At 54.0% G+C, this 19,510-nt stretch overlaps 1 protein-coding gene across 1 annotated transcript in view; it reads right to left on the bottom strand.

The window, feature by feature from the left end:
- The window catches only part of LOC109317260 (telomerase-binding protein EST1A-like), a 39,664-nt gene extending 21,982 nt beyond the window's left edge, over window positions 1-17,682 (bottom strand). The window contains exons 1-7 of the mRNA XM_019545854.1: window positions 16,083-17,682; window positions 13,997-14,189; window positions 13,284-13,394; window positions 12,475-12,581; window positions 11,402-11,480; window positions 9,763-9,873; window positions 8,818-9,030 (exon numbers count right to left, since the gene is read on the bottom strand). Coding sequence (XP_019401399.1) covers window positions 8,818-9,030; window positions 9,763-9,873; window positions 11,402-11,480; window positions 12,475-12,581; window positions 13,284-13,394; window positions 13,997-14,189; window positions 16,083-17,584 — 2,316 coding nt within the window. The 5' untranslated portion in view covers window positions 17,585-17,682. The remainder of the gene's footprint in view (window positions 1-8,817; window positions 9,031-9,762; window positions 9,874-11,401; window positions 11,481-12,474; window positions 12,582-13,283; window positions 13,395-13,996; window positions 14,190-16,082) is intronic.
- Between the last annotated feature and the right edge of the window lie 1,828 nt (window positions 17,683-19,510).

Genomic DNA, 19,510 nt, shown 5'->3' with positions numbered 1-19,510 from the left:
TTGGCAACCCAATTGACTGTGTGGGTGTTGACACCGCAGTCCCCCAGTTTCTTAATGAGAACGGGGTGAGAGACAGTGTCGAAGGCCTTCCGAAAGTCCAGGAAGACGATGTCCACTGCTACCCCTGCATCTAATGATTTGGTGACCAATAGCTGAGGCTTTCTCCAAGATGCCAGTTCTCACAGCACTTCTGCTTGTTATGCACATGAAACAAAGAGATGGATCCTCCATGTAAGATGAAAACCAAGGAGCAAAGGAAACCAAACCTGAAAAGACCTACTTGCAAAGGAGGCAGGGCAAGGTGTTAAATGAGCCACAGCCGCAGCAAGGGCAGAGTACATGGTGCCCGGGCAGTGGGCCCTGAGAGCAGGGCTCAGAGAGGAAAAGGAAGGGGCAAGCAGTGGGCAGCACTGTGCTCCTAGCATTATACCTGTGGTAAGACCACGGCAGTCAAAGGCAAGAACTCTGCACCTGGGGCCCAGGGCCTTGCCTGCTTGCTCTCACAAAGCACCCCCGGACTTCTTATTTCAATCTGAACAGTCAGACACAAGTGGTGATGGAATCTCCCTTTCAGGCCCCAGCTGGACCACAGTGGAAGCTGCTGATGAGAAAGATGCCTGTGCAAGGACAAAGGAAGCCGCGCTGCATCCAACAGGTTTCAGTCTCCAACCCTCCGGAAGGAAGTGACTTTCCTAAACCTCCCCCTCTGCCATGAGTACAACCCCTGCTTGCAAGCCATTCATTTGGGAATGCTAATGGCAAGGTTAAAAAACACGCCCCATGCCAGAAACAACCCATGCTCAGACCAGAGAGCAAGGCAGCTACCAGAAAAGTGGTACTATCTCAGAGCCCTACAGCACACAGCAAAGGAACTGGGTCAGGCTACCTACAGGCCAGGCTGGAGACCCTGAATTACACCGATGAAAAAAGCACCTGCTGTGGCCCAGTCTGGGGGACTCAATACAATCTCCAGCCCCCATTAGACTACTCTTCCCTCTCTTGTCTTTCCAGCCATGCCAATTGCTATACTATCCAGGTGCATGCTGCAGACGTCCTCCTTCCATGCTCAGCAATGCTACCCTCCACAGCCTGGAGTCAAGCTCACTCCCATGGGGACACGTTAACACACAGCAGCAGGTGGCAGCTGGGTAGAACGAAGAGAGGCCTTGTGTCACGCACAAATCCCTGGCTAACCAGCAGTGGTGGGAGAGGCAACGGGCAGAAGTGGAGGAGCGGGAAAGGTGGATCCTGGAAGCCAGTTTTAAAGCCTGGCAGGGCTTATTAGAACTTTGCCTTCCCTCCAAGTCACCCTTGGCAGCGGGGTGGTGACAGAAGCTCCCCGTAGGCCTCCAAGACACTGCCATGTTCCAGGCACATGCCACCCACCCCCAGCTGCCTGTTACCAGAAGGAACAAGTCACCGTCTCTCCTCCCCGAGCTACCAGAGCTCCCACTGTGTTCCTCACAGTGCAGCTAGAAAAAAAAATCTACCAGCATGATCTGAAAAATCAGCACCAACTTCTGGAAATTCTTACTGAGAACAGAGACTTCACTTTCAGGGCCGTGAAAAAAGGTTGAGTGGGTTGGAAAGCAACACGTGGGCTCTGTGTGACAGGCATACACATGACATACTGGTAACTGCCCAGGCTGGTGAGCTATGCTGGTTTCGGCAACACGTTACGGCAGACCCCTGGGAGAGCTCCCGGGGTTGATGCTGGAGGGGGTCTCTTGTGAAGGCACAACAGGCAACATGGGCTTTAAGATACATTCAAATAAAACTGTAAAACAACAGGAGGGGAAAAAAAGAGCTTGGTGCAAGCAGGGAGGGTGCAAGCTGGCGGGTGAGAGGGAGCAGCACCCAGTGCTAGCTGTATGGCTTAATGTCACGTCTCAAGCCCAGAGAGACTAGGAATGTGGTTTTAGCGTGTAACCAGCCTCAACTGCAGCCTGGCACTCTCTGCTTCCTCCCTTGAGAAGGCTTCTCTTCGTGAGAGGAAAAAAACCCAACCTTACAGCTTGAAAAAAACGGCTAGAGTAAAAATAAAGCCCCAAGGTGGTTTGGTGACTGAGGTCATGTTAGGAGGCAGAGAGCTTGCAGGCTGGGGGAGCGCTCAGAGCTGCTCACGTTGCCAGCCAAAAGAAAGACAACAGCAAGGGACAGAGGTGAGCCCGCCAGTCCAGCCACTAGCAGGCCGTGAAGCCTTTCATACAACACCTGCAGGGAGCCTGCTTTCCTGCTCCACACATGGTTTGTAAACCGTTTCCTAAACACAAAGGAAAAAAACCCAGACCTTGTTCTGACCTCCACAAATGACTAACCAAACCAACAGCTTCCTGCAAACCTGTGGGGGTGGGGACAGAAGTCTGTAGGGGGAGGCAGCACGTGGGAAGACAGGGAAAGAGAAATCAGGGAACCTGCCTCTCGTATCCTGGGCTGGAGGGAAATCAAAGAGCAGGCATCTGGTATCCCAGGCAATGGGAAAAGGGAGGATTTGGGATATCCAGCCTGTAGCCTCCTGCTAGCTCCCAGAACTCCCGGCTCCCCAAGCTCCTTGTCCTCGCTGCAGCAACAGCATGGACTGTAGTAGCACAGCACAGCAGCAGGCACAGAACAATGCAGATGAGTACACAGAGCAACTGCAGCCCAGCATGCACAGGCCCACATCTGGGATCCTTCTGCAACCAGCAACATTCGGGGCACCAAAAGCAGCCAGGAATCCCCTTTCCTGGAGACATTCTGAGCCAACATGCAGAGACATGGCCTGAGCTCCCAGAGACCCCTTCCCACCATAATGCTTCAGAGCCTATGACAAGCCCTGCAGGCAGCTGATCCTGATGAATACAAAAGCTTGCTAGATAAGCACCGACTCAGCTGCTTGCAGTAGCTTGCCCATCATCTGCAGTGATTCTGAGCAATGGGCAGGCAGGTGTCCTGCCAGTGCAACATGAGGGTTAGCACCAGTTGGCTGGACTCTGGGGCTCTGACCAAGCAACGGGGGCTGTCCAGTGCAAACGTTCTGGATGTGCTCTCACCTTCCCCAGATTTCTGCTCCAGCAGAACGGAGGGGGCAAGGTTGGTTGGGCGCCCTCGCAGAGTCTGCCGTATCCAAAGGCGTGCACCTCAATTCTCCACTGTGCTACAGCAGGAGTCGAAGCCCCCGCTGCCTGAAGTTACTTTCCTGATCTCAGCTCTCTGAACAAAAGGACACTCCGACTACTTTCGTGCCCAGCCCTGCAGGCAGTGAAACAGGGAGAGATCCCTGCCCTTCTGCCAGCCCCCCTCACTCTTGTCCACGAGGGCTCAAACAGGGAGCCTTGCCTTTATGTTAGCAGGTCCTCCACCAGGGCTCTCTGAAGAAAAAAAAAACCCAGATCAGACTTGCTCACTGTGACTCTACATGTAACAGGAAACATGCTTCACTGGCAAACTAAGCTAGCTGGGCTGGATATGCTCAGCAGCCCAGCAACTCTCCGAAGTTCTGCAGAGGCAGCAAAGGAAAGCTTGGGAAGAATCTGCTTGTGGTGTCCTAAACTAAGTCATTACGCTTTTGCTCCCAGGAGCAACCACCTCTAACACTATGGCACAGTATTAGAGCCAATGCCCTCACCTCCTGCCTCAGCCCTGAACCTTGAGTCCTCAGAGTGACCCAGGTACCTCCAACGAGAGCATGGCTGTCCAAGCTGCTTCCTCCTTTCAACCTGGGCAAGAGGAGGCTCAGTCTGTGCTACCTGTCCTGCCTATACCCAGCACAAGGCTTTCCCCAAGCACCTTCCCTCCAGCAGCTTGGGAACTTCTGGCTTTGTCTCCACTTGTTCTTTAGTCCTTGAGAACTGTGCAGTTTACTACAAGGCAGCCCAGCATGGGACAGCGAGATCAGTCCCTGTCTGCCTGGGAGCAGACTGCTAAAAGACATCTCCCAGCAGCAGCCTCACCCACGTGCCTCTGCAAAGGGGCAGCAGCAGAATTTGAACAACACCTATTTCCATTTTGGTCAGTCACTTATTTCAAACCACGTGTGTGGGGCAAAAACCTACAGGAAATGCTGCAGATGAGAACAGCAGCTTCCCCCAACACATAGCCCCTTCGGCAGGCCACAGAGTGCCTCTGTGATATAGCTGTACATGCGCTGATGTGCCAATGATGAGCTCTTGGATAACACTGGCACCCTGCAACCACCAGCACTCCTTGGGTCTGGGTGGAGTGCTGACCAAGCAACCCCTGGCTCTGAACATGAACTAGGCAGCTGGGATGGATTAGCTGGCAAGGCTGACAAGGATATACAGCTGAGTCAGGCTGATGGGTGAGAAATGGGGGGAGTGAGCAGTCAGGGGCTGAGAGTGACAATGAGCAAGCCTGGCACAGCTGCTCAAAGAGTCTCCTGATCTCTGAAACCACAAGATGCAGACCTCTAGGCTCAGCACAGATGTTAGATGGAAATCAGAGCAGGAATCCAGCTCTCCTCCCTGGGGACATTCAACATGGTCACCCAGGTGACCCAGCCCTCCCACAGAAAGAGCATGTGGAGCAGAAGCAGCTATTGAAACTACAGAGAAAAGGATGCAAAATCCAGAGCTGCGCAGGACAGCAGCCTCCTTTGACCGAGATGCACACAACCTGGGCCTTATCATTTAATCACTCCTGGCAGGAATGGTTACCAGCTATGGTGTCCAAACAGACACCGCAGTCAAAGGAAATGCCTCCTCCTGCCCTTGGTCATGATATGATGGCAATGCCTAGACACGATGCCAATGGGTCAATTATATGAGCACAGACCAAAATACAACCAGGCAGAAGAGAACAACCCAGAAAGGAAAAACTAAAGGAAGAGGGAAGGTGACAATAGCCAAAGATGTCCTGGCTGGAACTGAAGGGACTTGGGCCCAGCCATGCAGACAGCCACAAAGGGAAAGCACCTGTGGTAAGTCCAGCCAGGATCTCAGGAGAGGGTGCAAGGACCACCCATGTGGCTCCACTGCTGCAGTGACTTCACATTTCTAAAGCATTTTCCCGTCACCTAACAAGGACCAACATTTTATAGAAGCAAGGCATTAGCTACTGTGGTTCTCCTGCTTTACCTCTGGCAGGTTCCAGTGTTAGGTCTGGGCTACGTGAGAGTTACAGGTAGTCTTATGTAGAGTTTAGATTAATAGTTGTATGGCATGGTTTGGATAGGGATGATCCTGCCTCAGGCAGGGCTTCAACTAGATGGCCTCTGGAGGTCCCTTCCAGCCCTACCTTTCCATGACTAAGGATCTGATTTTCCAGTCACAGGCAGGACCAGTGAGCTGCAGGGAAAAGCAGAAGCTGAAAGGAAGAGTGCGGGGCCCAGTGGAGCCCACCTCCCTTCCCATGCGGAAGGCTGCGCCTCAGACCTAGTGCCAGTACAACTCATTCTCCCCAACCCTTCCTCCTCGCCCCATCTCACCCTGCCCTGCAACACACCCATGCTCCCCACTCTTACCACTTGCAACCTCACCCATTGCATTCTCATTTAGAGAATCACCAGCAAAATCAAGGCGCTCAAGAGCAACAAGTTGTGCTAAGGCGGCTGTAAGAAGCTTCCTTAGGCGTTTCCAACCAGCCTGTGACCACAGTATGTTGACAGGGAACACACAAAGGTGAGAGCCCCACGGTGTTCAGCACAAAGCCTGTGCTCTTCCACTTTCTTGGCACAGCTTGGAAGAAGATTTTGATTGCTCATTTTAAGAACAATGCTAGTTATCTTTCATCCTGCTGTGAAAAGGAAAGCATGTTGTATGCTCCCCCTCTGTGGCTGACTGCCCCCAAGCACTGACATGCTATCGCAAAGAGACTAATCATTGCATGAGCCCACAACACAGGGCAGACACAAAACATTCAATCCAGAACTGACTCAGATCACACTGGAGACACAGTTCTCATGGCTGAAGCACAGAGGAGGCAGTCAGGTGACGTGGGGTCTGGCTCCATGTGGCCTCACTAAATTTCTTGGAGCTCCAGGAGAGCAACCAACTCACAAAGGACCCAAGAAGCTTAATTCACATGTGGCAGCCTAAAGCAGCCTAAAACATAAGATGTGCCTTGCTTGGGTCAGGCCACAGGGCTACCAAGCCTGGCAGCCTGCATCTCTTAGGGGCAGAGCTGCCTCCCCGTCCCATGGAGCATACCGTATTAGTACCTGCACGCTGCAAGGCAGCATACTGAAGCACCTACTGCAAAGCAGAGGCAGGAGGCAAGGCCACTGTGGGAACCTTCACTCAGCATTTCCTGACAGGGGCGATTAAAATCTCAAGCTCTGGGTGACACTAACACTTTCTCAGGGGACTGAGAGCCTGCCTGGCCAGCCAGCTCACCACCCTGCACACACCAAAATCAACATGCTCATAGCAGGCAAGTGTAGCCAGCTGCAGACAGGAAGCAAGGACCCAGTTCTAGGGTCCACTCTGCATAAAATACAGCAGTGGACTCCTGCACTGGTCCAGCCCTCAGCAGGAACAAGAACACAGCCACCCATGGTCACCGTGCAACAGCCAGCCAGGGCTCCAGTGTCAATGCACCTGGGCTCTGGGCTGGGCAAGGAAAGATGCAGAGCCCCAAAGGAGAGCAGAGTCCCAAACCTTAGTGCTGCATTAGATTTCTCTGCATGTCTCTAGTATGCAGGGCTTCAGCTAGCAGTTCATGCCCACAATCACTGAGAAAGGGGTTGCACTCTTGCTCCCCTTCTCTGAGCCTGCCTTACCTTGGAAACAGCAAACCTGCCCTAAGTTGGAGGCCAGTTTTAGCCTGCACTGCACCTATGACAGCAGCCATCACAATAGAAACTGGCTCTGCTGCAGCCCCTGCCATGCCTACACCTGCCACAGCTGGATTCCACCATGCCTGGAACAGTATGATAGGGCTGCAGCCAGCATTCCCACTCTGCAGAGGAATAGCAAGGCACAGAGAAGGGAAAGCCAGCACAGACAATAACACAGCATGCAGGTCAGGGTTAGGGTGTGCCCTGTGGGTGAAGTCCTCTGTTCTCAGAGCAAAGTCAGGCCATGGTCTCCAAGGCTGGCCCCATGGTTTCTTGACTGCACAAACACCTGTACACCAGAGAACAGAAGGATACCAAACAGATTTCACAAAGGCTGAGCAGCTAACCCACGGCAGCAACCCTTGTGGTCACCTCTGACAGGCTGGATTTGAGGTAGAAACCCAGAAACAAGCAGCTCCAGAATCTCTTCCCTAGCCCCTCACCAAGCTGCAGCTCCTGGGATGGCAACATCACCCTATGTCTGAGAGCCATTCTAGCCTCCCTGTCAAGCTGTCCTCCCACTACCCTGCTCTCCAGAATCACACAGGGCTTGCGGGCCACTTGGGAACATGTGCTGAAGGAGGTGCCTGCCTGCCTGCATGGTAGGCCCAGCCAAGCACCACAAAGGAAAAGATTGTCTTCAGCTGGGACTGCTGAGTGCTTGTGCTGGGGAGGAAGGCAACAAAGCAGTCAAGGCCTGCTTTGCTGAGGAAGCATCCGAAGGCTGGCACACGCTCCTCTGGCCCTCTCTTCCCATAGTTTGTGTGCCTGCTTCTGAATCTAGGCCAGAGGTCCCAGAATCTGCCCAGCCTCAGCACACAAGGCTGGGACAGCTCCCTTCTGAGGACAAACAGTACCACCCAGTGGCAACAGCGAGCACACCTCAGCTACTCCTGATCACTGTAAGAGCAAGATGTTGGGGCAGGTTTTGAATGAGTCAAAAGGGATGTAGGACAGAGGAATGTATGAAGGCACAAAGAAAAGCAGTCTCCAGTAACTGCAGCTGCTGTCACATGCTCTTGCCACCTCAGGTCCCCATGTCCAACCCTGAACACCTGGCCTCTCTCACAAATGCAGCACAAAGGGAAAAGCCATCCTCTGGCCATGTGCTTCCAACATTGGTAAGAAAAGGGGGCATTCAGTCTGCACTGAGAATGGCGTTCCACTCAGTCTGCACTGATACTGCCAGACAGCTGCATGTCAGGGGTACTCTGTAAGCAGCCCAAGGCTTCAGTCCTGCTCAGGTCAGTTGAAAGGAACATGCCAAATCTAGGAGACCTGCAGTACAAAATGAAACGCCCCTCCTCTGCTCAGCACTCTCCCCAAGTCAGTAGGAAACTCCCCTTCTCGGAACAGCCTGCTCAGGACAAGCTGGCCAGAGCTCCCTGGCAATATCTCTGGCATGTTACTGATCGGATTCCTAGAGAAAGGTAAAGCCTCAAGCAGTCGTCCTCCCGTACCCAGCCCACACATTCACAGGCTGTCTGACAAACAGGCTCGCCAGAGCAGAAAGGACATCACAAAGAGACTCCTTGCATCTATATTCCTTCCCTAGCAGGAGGAAGGAAATACAAATGGCTTCTAGCAGACTCAACAACACAAATGCTATGCCTACACTGGAAGCCAAATCCATGGCAGTGAACTGCCTGGAGAAATGCTCCAACAGGCTGGCTTTAGGGGAAGTGTCTCAGCCCTTAGAAAAAGTTGCAAACGGGGGCATCATCATTGGCCATTCCCATTGAGCTCTCCACTTCCCAATCCCTGTGAAAGCCCCAGAGAAGACCCACTTTCTTATCTTCCATTTGCACCTTCCCAACTCCATTAGCAGCTGCACCACCAAAAGCACTGCCAGGGGATGGATGGTAACAACACTCCTTAAACACGAGAAGCACTAGGTCCCCAACTCAAGCCAGGAACAGCTCCCAGAGAGAAGCCAAAATGCTGGAATATTTAGCAACAAGAAAGGAAAACAGCTCCAGTGAAACTCCACTGCATTCCAGGCATGAGACACCAAGCCAGCTGCCCTGTTCCGCAGTACTCACATCGCTGGGGCTGAGGTTCCCAAGCCCATTGTCTTGTTCAGAATCCCTGCCAGATTCATGGCCCTGGGAGGAGCGGGGGTGGGAGGGGTGGATCCAGATCTCCAGCCGCGTGGCGTCGTCCCCAACTTGTCGGAACATGGACCTCTTGCTCTTCCCCCTCTGGCTGGGGCTCAGCTCCAACACCTGATGTTTTTTCTGCTCCATCTGCTCAGCCTGCGCAGACAGGGCACATGCACTCAGAGCCCTTGGGATCAAGGCTCAGGAAATGCAATGGCGTTCCATTTACAGGGGCAGAAGAACCAGCCACTCCCCAACTTTACAAAACCCAGTAGTTCACCACCTGCTTTAGCGTCTGGCTTCTGATGCTGAAGGCTGGCAGGAGTGAGGGAAGCCAGAAGGACTGCCCTGGAGTGAAACTGCTAGATTCCAAACGAATTGGTGCCTGGCAATTCCCTGTAATGCCAACATGTCACAACCTGGGGCAGGGCAGGGGAGGGCAGGGATCTGCATAGCCCATCCAAACATGACCATCTGGAGGAGCTTGTTACCATAATCGAGCAGCACAGGGCTGGGGGGGAGGCTTTAACGAGGCAGGTCCCAGAACAATTTCCTGTCGCTGCCAAGCTCAGCTGTGCTTTAACATGCTCCCCAGAAGGGAGCTGCTACACAGCTCAGCAGGGACCCTGCAACCTGCTCTGGGTGATAGACAGGGAAAGAGACCTCACTTTGGCAGCTGCAACTTCTCTTCCACCCCCACAACCAGGTTCTTCAAACCTGTGCTAGGGCCAATACCGAGTCCGACAGGTGTCACTCCCACCCCACCCCACCCCACCCCGGAGAAGCACACGCAAGTGTGGGGTGAATTCAGAACCTCAGCAGCGAGCCCCAACACCTATAGAGCCAGACAGCCCCTGAGTGAGGAGGGGACAGTGTCCCAAGACTCACCTTGCGCTTTGTCTCCTCAAACAGGCTCATGAGACTCTCCTTGGCTGTGAGAATGGGGTTGCTGGCAGCCAGGCTGCGCATGTAATAGTACACAGCATCCAGCTTTCTCCTCTGCGGGAACACAAGCATGCTCAGAACCCAGGCCCCCTGGAACCCGTGGGCTGAACCCACCCCCTGGCAGGCCAACCCCCAAGCCACCCAGGGCACTTGCCCGCACAAATCAACGCCTGCTTCCCAAGCATGTCCCAGACCCAAACACTCCAAAAGCATTTGCAGTAATCTACAGATGCCAGCACAAGTCCACACCCACAGACACCTCGAGGATGCACGCCGAGCATCTGAGTACAGCCCACAGATGCAGTGAACAAGCCTGACCAGTTGGTGACCAAAGGCCGCATACCTGAAAGCCCCAGCTCGGGCTGCTGCTCATGCATCTAGGCTCCCTCTGGTATCCATGTTTCCCCCTCCCCCTGGTATCTGAGTATCTCACAACCTTTGGTGTCTATTCTTTCAGCACTCTCATGAGGCAGACAGATGCTGTTACCTCCAACTTACAGGTGAGAACAAAGGGTCAGAGTCTAAAGGACTCACCCAAGGTCACGGCCAGCATCAGTGTCAGAGCAGGGAACTGACCTTAGGTTGTCCAGTTCCCTAGCCCCTGCCAAGCCCCATGTTCAAGGTGTAGAGTTTCTCCTGCCAACTCATGGCCTCACAGACACCCCTGCCAGCACAGTGGCAGCTCAGTGACTGCACCCCATGCCGAGAGTCATGGAGAGCATCAGCAGTTGCCAGGGAAACATCTCTGAACCCTGCTGTATGTGACAAAAAAACAAGTTTCACAGCTCTTCAGTTTTAAAACAGCATCTATTGCTTCCACCGTCTACCACAAGAACAAGTCCCTTCCCCAAAGGAAGGAAACAGGGCAGATGACAACAGCCACTCCCACTGCAACCCCAAACTGCTGTGTCCAACGTCCCTGCTGGCTCGCTGCCCTGCATCTCTGCCTAGCCCCATGTCTGCAGTCTGGTACAGGGCTGTAAGACAGTAAGCTGCCCAGAACAGTGGCTGTGGCCACAGAGCCATCTCTGAAGTGCCACACTGTGCTGGAACAAGATACTTTTGTTTGGAGCCTTAAATCTGTTCACGCAAAGTACCTTTTCCAAGACTTCTTGCTCCCAGCTGGCCAGCAGGTCCTGAACACTGCTGGGTGTGTGTCACTCCCAACAGCCACCCTTGCAGGAATCCCAAGGGGAAAAGATTTAGGCAGGACAAGGAGGAGCTAGCCACCTTTACACAAGGAACTGTAGCAGGCCCTCCCAGGGGACTTGCACATGACACAAGAGGCTAGAAAGGCTCCTGGGGCCAGGACTGTGGGGGCCAAGCCCAGGTTGGCACTGGGAACTCTTCAAACACAGCATGCAGCTGAACCATGACTGACTTGAAAGCTACAGACAAACCACCAGCCAAAGCACCTGGCTCATCTCCCCCTGACCTATGGTGTTATCGCTTCGCTTTTAAAACCACCTACCAGGACAGTCCCTTGAATGGCCACGAGTGAAGGAAGGGCTGCCTCAATCACCCTGGGGCTTTACCACACCTGTGCCAGAGCCCTTCCACTCCCACCCACATGTGGTCTTACCGTGTAGATAGCCAGGAGTGCCAACTGGTTGTACGGACGGCCATTTTTGGGGGCAATCTGTTGAGCCTTCAGATACCAGCTGAGAAGGGGAGACAAGACACAGCAGGTTACAGACAATGCTTCAGTGCCCCCCATCCTTGTTAACAAAAAGGGGTTGTCCCCTGCCCCTGGCATGCTGGCGGGAGCAGGATCTCTGCACGAGTGCCTCTGGCTGTTGGGTTTGGGCACAGCCAGCATATCTGCCTGTTCCTACAGTCCTTGTGGGACCTGCAGTCTCCACACAGGGCTTGTGATGGAGAAGGGCTGGATGACTTCAGGCCATGTTACTGCCTGAGAGAGACCACAAAACAATGCTCCTGGCTCAGTATGGACGTGACTAAGGGGTGCAGTGAAAGCCCAAGGGAAGTCTCTCCTGGCCCCCAGAAGGAGCACACAAAGACAACTAGGAAAGGCTACAAAGGTGGAAAGGAGTCTCCTGCCCACTTCCAGCATGTTCCCACTGATGCCTGGGACCATGCCCCTGTGTTGACTTGCTCACATTAGATCTATGCGATGTGAAAGCCACCCCCCTAAGGAAAGGGACCTGCGTGGTGGATAGTTAATCCTACTCTTTCCTTTCCCTGGCCAACATACCTGCTCCCCAGTCCTCACCCCTCCCCATGTCTCAGTCAGGGATAAGAAGTGGGCTCTGCCTTCCATTTAGCCATGGATAAGCCAAAGGCATTTATCAGACAAAATACGAGTGACAAGAGGCAACAGGTGCCACCAAATTTAGCTGCAGCCGGAACATATGGCTCGATGCGAGACGCTCGTCAGGCAAGCACTGCCAGCAGAAGCTCAGCAGAAAAGGCAACTGCTACTCTGTCAGACCCAACACTCTGCACTGCCAGCTGCACAGCTTGGCTTCCACCTCAGCCCTTGCCCAAGAGCTTGTTCCTAGGGCGGCAGTGACACAAAGGGCAGTGTGGAAAGTTAGCGCTGGCCAGAGACAGGTCTGGTGGTGATGTAAGATGCCTCCCTTGCAGCCAGCAGCGTACGAGCTCTATGCAGGGCTGAGGAATAGGGGACGGTACCTGCGCGCTTTCCCGTAGTTTGCCGTGTCATTCGCTTGCTCTCGGTACCTGCAAATGTCCCCTTGACAAATCATGCACCTCTGGGCACTGATCAGCGCGTACTTCACCTGGAAAAGAGTCACTCGGTGTCACACGTGGGAGCTCTGCAGCTCCAGCCAGCCTGCACGTGTGCTCCAGGAGGAGGGGGCTGCCTGGATGGGGCTCACCAACCGGTGCTTCGAGGAAACTTACTTACTCTTGCCACAAGCTCGGCTTGGATAGGGCTGGCACAAATTGCTCTACCCATTCCCCTGACCCCTGCAAAATCCCCCATGCCTGTTGTGGGGGAATAGTGGAACTCAAGTTCCACACCCACTCCCTCTGAGACAGTCTATGAGGGGGCCTGTTGCAGTGGACCCATCTACCCACTCACTTGGCAACCCCCCAGCCAGAGATGACAGGATACCGAGTCTCATGGGAGTCACAGCTATTCTATTTCTTCCTTCACTGGCCTGGCTCCATGGCAGAAGCAAAGAGAAGACTCAAGAAACAAGGTACAGGACATGGTTTTCTAACACGGCCTCCCTCTCCTTGTCTTCAAGGATGGAAGCATGCCAAGTTGTTCTCTTTTTAAGCCTCCAAAAACGTATTACACACGGGAACGGATTTGCCGCAAGTTTGCAGCACTGCTGAGGAAGTATCCCTGAGCATATGCTGCCATTTGGCTGAATAGTCACCCACTTCCTCAGGATGCCACAATAACTACCCTATCAGTGCAAAGACCTCTGGCCTCTGTCTGACAGCCAGTCCTGGGAGGGAAACCCACTTACCATCTTCCGCAGGGGCTTGCTGCGAATGGCCATCCCATCCATATAATCCTCCAGCTTGAACTGGTACGAGACCTGCAGGTTCTCCAGCAAGCTGTCAAAGAAAACAGTGCCCTGCAACAAGCAAACAGCTGGCTGTAACTACCTCGGTCAACACGTGCAGAAGACCTGCTGCCCCACCTGCAAGGCGGGAGAAGGAAGCACCAGGGTTCTGTTGGGCTTCAGTTACCTTTCTCTAGGATCCATTCCCCACAGATCAAGCTACCCCATGCCTAAGGTGGCACCCTGCCCTGCCTTCTGCCATGCCTTTGGGAGGTAGAGCATAATTATCCCAGTGAACAGGAGAGGAAACTACACATAAAGCCACAAGAGTTAACCCACAGGTAAGACTGTAAGCACCGGTGCAAAGGATTTGCATGGGTGCTCATTTACTTCTGTTTAAACCGATTTCCAACTGATTTACGTCAAAGCAAACAGGGTGGGATTACATTGCACCATCACAAGTAAGCATGTGCTTTTTAACTAGCCACTGTAATGGCATATCTACAACTCTCCCATGCAGACAGAACCTAAAGAACACAGGAAGGCTTTGCCCACAGTCACAGAGAGATGCTGGCAAAGCTAGGAAAGTCACTGAGCTGTATGGACTGGTGCTGACCTCTGCACCAAGGCTCTTTTCAAAGCTGCAGCCAGCTCAGAGGCATTCCTTCCCTTACCTCATCCAGAAGCTGAAGCAGCTTGTTCCGAATTTCGTGGGCATTCTCTCCCAGAGGGTCCTTGAGGAGCTGCCGGAATTTCTCAATCACCTGGTAAAAGGCGTTCTTCCACAGCAACTGATCCACGTTCTGGTTATCAGAGAACTCTATGTCCATCAGGATGCATCGCTCATACAGCTGCAGCATCTCTGCTCTGCAACAGGACACAGGCAAAAGCTGACACAGCAGTAACTGAACAGCAAGCGCAAGCACAGGGAACATCTGCTGCTCCCCAGCCAACACTGGAAGAAAATGCCAGCAATGTCTCACACGCCAGGAGATGGCAAATGAATCTCCCTGTGTGCGCCTGCAGGGAGCTGTTAACTGCTGCCATCACAGAGCCCCCTCCCCACCTTTTAGTTCAGGAGGCAAGTCTGAGGAGCTCCGCCCTGCACAGGGGCAGGGCAGTGGCGCCGCTACTGCCACCTTCCCTTGCAGAGATCTCCCGAGAGTACCGAAGCAAGGGAAAGCACAGACTGCCAATGATGATGCAAAGCACAGATGCACCTTCACCTTTCCCAACTGCTCCTTCTGCGCACCAAACCTCTGTGTGGAGGCCTGGAAAGAGCACACAGGGCAAGTACCTGGCAAGGAAAGATCCCGCCATGGAAAGGATGCTCTTGCTCTCTCCTCCACCCAACAAAAATAAGGGCTCCTCTCTGTTCAGAAATAGCAGCCTGCTGTTCTACCCTCCTCTCTGATTACTGAGGTCCATTAGCATGACACTTCCCCAGCCCAGATCATTCAGAGCGCAAAGGAAGGAAGAGAGAGGGAGAGAGTCACTAAGTCAATGAAATCAGGTTTGTCTCTCAAGGCCAGGGCAAAATGACTCCCTATGCTACACTCCCAGAGCTGTGGCCAGCTGGGGTAGAAATGCCTCCACAGTCCTGAGAAAGGCATCCCCTGCCCAAGGTAGACTACTGTCAGCAAGGTTTCCCAGATCCCTTCAGCTGGTCTGACAACATATCAGATGTGGCCGTCTCAGGAACAGCCCTCTGACACACCAGGACATCCAGCAGGGTCTGTAGAAAAATGCAGCCAAGGCCTGTCACTCCCACCACGGAGCTTGGACTGAGAGTCCACAAGGCATATAACAGGTCCCGAAACTAATTCACGCACTGGACGTGCTGTCACCTGGCTGTGAAAATAAGTCTCTGAAGAAGTCCTGAGAGTGAGGAGGTCATGAATACAGAAGCCACTGCCATTATCAAGTTAACAACACAGCAGGGTACCAATTTAATGTCTTCCTTCCTCTGTGGCACCATCAAGCCATTCCCACAGGAAGACTGGAGGGCACAGAGTTTAACAGTGTCAGCAGCAAGAGAACCTACTTAACTCTAAAGCTGCCAGTGTTTTTACATGGTTATGACACCATAAATCTGCAAGGCACTTCTCAGAAGTGATGCCAGGCTGCCACCCCTGCTTGAAGATGCTTGCAGCCCATATTAGACAGGAGTTTAGGTAACAGAGATAGAACAGGATGAGACAGCCCTATGCACCGTGCTCGGAGCAAGTCCAGGCTGCAAACAGACCCCAGGGTACAGCAGGACAGTTGCTGCGGAGGCACGCAGGAGCTCCAGGGCCTGGAGCCACCTGGCTCCCAGCTACAACTACAGCATGGAGAACTCAAGAGCCAGAGCAGGCGTAGGCTCCTCCTGAGCTGCTCCTTCCACCCAGCACTGATATTCTGTAACAAGATGCTGCAGCTCTGCCTGAAGCCAGGGAGCTGTTGCCTTTACCTCGGCAAGGGCAGGCCACTGTGCTTGTTCACAGGCCGCTTCTGCAAAGCCAATGCCTCCCTCAGGCTCTTCTTCGCTCACTGTTACACACAACCTCGTGGCACACGGCACATGCATACGAAGCTGGTCACAACTGAGGCAGCCACCTGCTCCTTAGCCCCAGCTCAAGAAGCCTCTGTGGTGTTGCTGGGCAGTGGTCTAACCATTGCTGCTAGACAATTATCCAGGGACGGGCAATATTCCTGCAAAGCTCGTCCCACCACCCCAGCCCAACCCTCACAGCACAGCCCAAAGCAAAAACTGCCAACCTCAGCTGTGTCATCTTCTCAAGCCCCTCGGGGCTGATCCGGTCTCTGGACAGCAGGTTGCTGAGCTGCTGCTCCTGGTTCCCGGCCTCTCGAAGGAGTTTGCTGAGCTCCTGCTGCTGCATGTTCCGCATTTGCTGCTCCAGTTCAGGACTCAGGGGGGTGGACGGGAGCGGGTTGCATATGTACTGCCCTGACTGCCCTGGATACCCAGGATAGTAAGCGCCTGGGTACACACCATTGCTGGGGCCCATTTGATACTGCAGTGGGTATCCTCCGTAGGGATACTGGGCCCCCGGGCCTGTGGGCCTTGGGTAATAGTAGGGATTATCTGAGTTCTGAAACTTGTAGTAGGAGGCCTGTGACTGGCGTGTTTCCCCCCAGGAAGTGGGGCTCACTTCATCATCCGTGTCCAGGAAGTGGAGCTGAGAGGCCTGATTCTTCAGAGCCGGCTTCTGGTCAGGGTTGTTTGGATCCCACAACCTGCGGGTAGTGCCACCACGACCTCTGCCCCTGGGCCCCTTGCTGCCCCCACCGCCAAGCAGGAGCCTGGGCCCCAAGTGCATGGATTCAGGGGATCCTGCAGCGCTGGCAGAGATGTCCGTGTTGGCAGGCAGGACAAGAATCCCCCGGCCTCTCCCGTGAGGGTCCCTGCTCTGGCCTCTGCCCTCCACAGCCTCCGTGGAATCACTCATGTTAACACAGCCCTTTGGGGGTCTTTTCTTGCCATTTTCCAACATGCAGATGTCCCTGCTCATGGTCCAGCTGTCAAAGGTGACACGCAAAGCGCCCTTGGCTTCTTTACCATTGCTGCTCCACTCGCTCTCAGAAGCTCGGCTCTGCTCCAGGCGCTTCCTCCTCTCCAAGCTCCTGCCAAGGCCGTAGGCTTCCACCTTATCCATTCGGTCATCATCCAGGGAGTCTGTGGAGGAAGCAGATGGCTGCTTCTTAGGACGGAGCCTCTCCTTTGCTCGCTCCTGCTGTTTCTTCCCCACCTCAGCCAGGGAGGCTCCATCTGTGCTGTTGTTGCTTCCAGCAGAGCTTGTGCTGCAGGTGCGGTACCGGCTCCTGCGTTTGTCTGAGCGGGAGTACCTCTTGGTGGAGGCGAGCTTTCCCTGTGGCAGGTCGCTGCTTGCCTTCCTTGCCCTGTCACCCCGCTCCACCCTCCTGCCTTTCTCTCCCTTGGCAGTTTTTGCCCCCTCACTGGTCAGGCTTCCCTCTCTTTCCTCTCTGCTCTGTTTATTTCTGCTGCTGCCACTAGTGCCTTTCCCAGGGTCCCTTTCAGTCTCTTCTCCCTCAACTCTCAGCTGCTCCATCTTATTGATGACCTCTTCGCTGGATGGCCGGGGGGTCGGCTCCTTGGTGGCAGACTGCAGGCGCTTCCCAGGCTGATAGATCTGCTGGTCTGGCTTCTTGGTTCTTCTGCTGACCTTGGAGCACCCCTCCTCCAAGGCAGAGTGTTTAGACAAGCTCTCCTGGCTCTGAACAAGCCCTTTACTTTCCATCTCTCCATCTCCCTGAGAGGGACCGTTCTGCCTCTGGCTGTCACCTTTGCTGAGATCCTCAGCAACCCGAGATCCCCCCGCAGCAACAGAAGGATCTTTGTCACTGGCAGTTTCATCTTTGGCTTCCTCAGCTCTGCTCCCTTCGCACCCTGGCGCTTCCTGTTTCAGAAGCAAGTGCTTGCTCCTTAGCCGGGAAAGACCCGGCTTGTAGATTTCCAGGTCTGGGCGCCTGTTATCTTTTCGATGCCTGGGCTCCTTCAGCTCTTTTGTGTTCTCTAGAAAGGAAACAGAAAAAGAAGGGTGTTATTCCCATTCTGGTGCATGAGATCAGAGCTAACATTCACAGAGCTCGGAGGCTCCAAGAGGAACAGACATTTTAAAATTAATATAAGCAAGGCCGAAATTCGCTGTTTGGGCACTATGTGAAGTCACAGAATGGGGTGAGAAATGGAGATGAGATGGAGGCAACACCCAGCCCTGAGCCAACAGCCTTCTTCGCTGACTGCTCCACATGCACACAAACAAAACCCTTGCCTCTGGGAACCTACAAGTTGAAAAACAGATGCAGAAAAGGCAAGACAGGGGTGCTCACAGCAGACTGCAGGCTACAGGGATTTTTTGCTGCTGTTCTCCTGATTTTAGTCTCAGCTCCCCTGTCCGCCCACTGCTGGCATTCCCCTTCACAGCGCCCGGCACCTGCGGCTGCCTCCCTGCCTGGCACTCAGCAACTAAAATCAAATTTGCTACAAAGATTTCTTCCCTACCCCTTGCCCTAAAGTAACTTCTACAGAAAAACAAACACTACACAAAAATGAAGACTACCCATGCAGCCAAGCCATGACAACTTCCCTATAGGATCAATTTCTTGTCTTGGGCTTTCACGCCACTTTCCAGTACGGCCTTTCTACATCATGTCAGGCAACTACCACTAAGTACTCAGCAGAGAGAATCACTGGGAAGCAGGGACACACCTGTCCAGGTGGCATGCATCCTGAAGACTGCGTCTCCCCTCGCACTACGCCACCCCGTGACAACCGAAGACACCTCACAAACGGTTCTGAGGTCTGTCATTAGAACGCTGGGGCGGGCCGCAGCCATGACAACAGAGGCCTCCCCGTGGGGACCACAGATGGGGCCACGTGGGGATGTGGGGACTACAGACAGGGCCATGGGGACTATATATGGGGCCATGTGGGGATTATACATGGGACCAACCACATGGGGATGTGGGGACTATATATGGGGCCATGTGGGGACTATATATGGGGCCATGTGGGGACTATATGCAGGGCTACACATGGGTTACACAGGCAGGACCAGGGCAGAGTCATTTTACTGCACAACCCTTGATTTCAGAATGACAGCTTCAGCAATCTCCCCTCCCCAGAGGTGCAGACCCCCGCACAAAGCTGCAGATGCAGCTCTACTGCCACGGCACCACCGTGATGCCCCTTGGCTTTAAAGTGCCTGAACTGTGCGTCCTGGAGCACTGCGTCCAGTTCTGGGGGCCACATTTCAACAAGGATGTGGAAAAGCTTGAGAGTCCAGAGACGGGCCCCCGTATGCTCAGAGACGTGCGTGGCGAGCCAGGCGAGGTAAAGGCTCTGAGGCCGAGAGGGGCCATGGCAGCAGCTTCATGCTACGCGCGGGGAATGCATCTAGGGCTCGGGCTGTTCGTCTGGGGGAAACCAGGAGCAATGGCCACAAGCTCCCGGGACAGCGATTCAGGCTTAACACTGGGAACAGGGCCTGGGCGGCCAGAGGACACTGTCCCCACAGAGGCGGTGCCCCGCTGCCCCGGAGCTGTGCGAGAGGAGCTGGACGGTCACTTGGCCCCACTGCTCTTCCCTGCTCGCGGGGGGGCTGGGCCCGGTGATCCCGCGAGGCCTCTCCCGGCCATGAAACCGATGAAACTGACGAGCCTCC

This window comes from Crocodylus porosus, unplaced genomic scaffold (genome assembly GCF_001723895.1).
Source record: "Crocodylus porosus isolate Cpor-Errol unplaced genomic scaffold, CroPor_comp1, whole genome shotgun sequence".
In the NCBI taxonomy this organism is placed as follows: Eukaryota; Metazoa; Chordata; order Crocodylia; family Crocodylidae; genus Crocodylus; species Crocodylus porosus.
The sequence above is the reverse complement of the archived record's forward strand: the minus strand, read 5'-3'. Positions and strand labels throughout refer to the sequence as shown.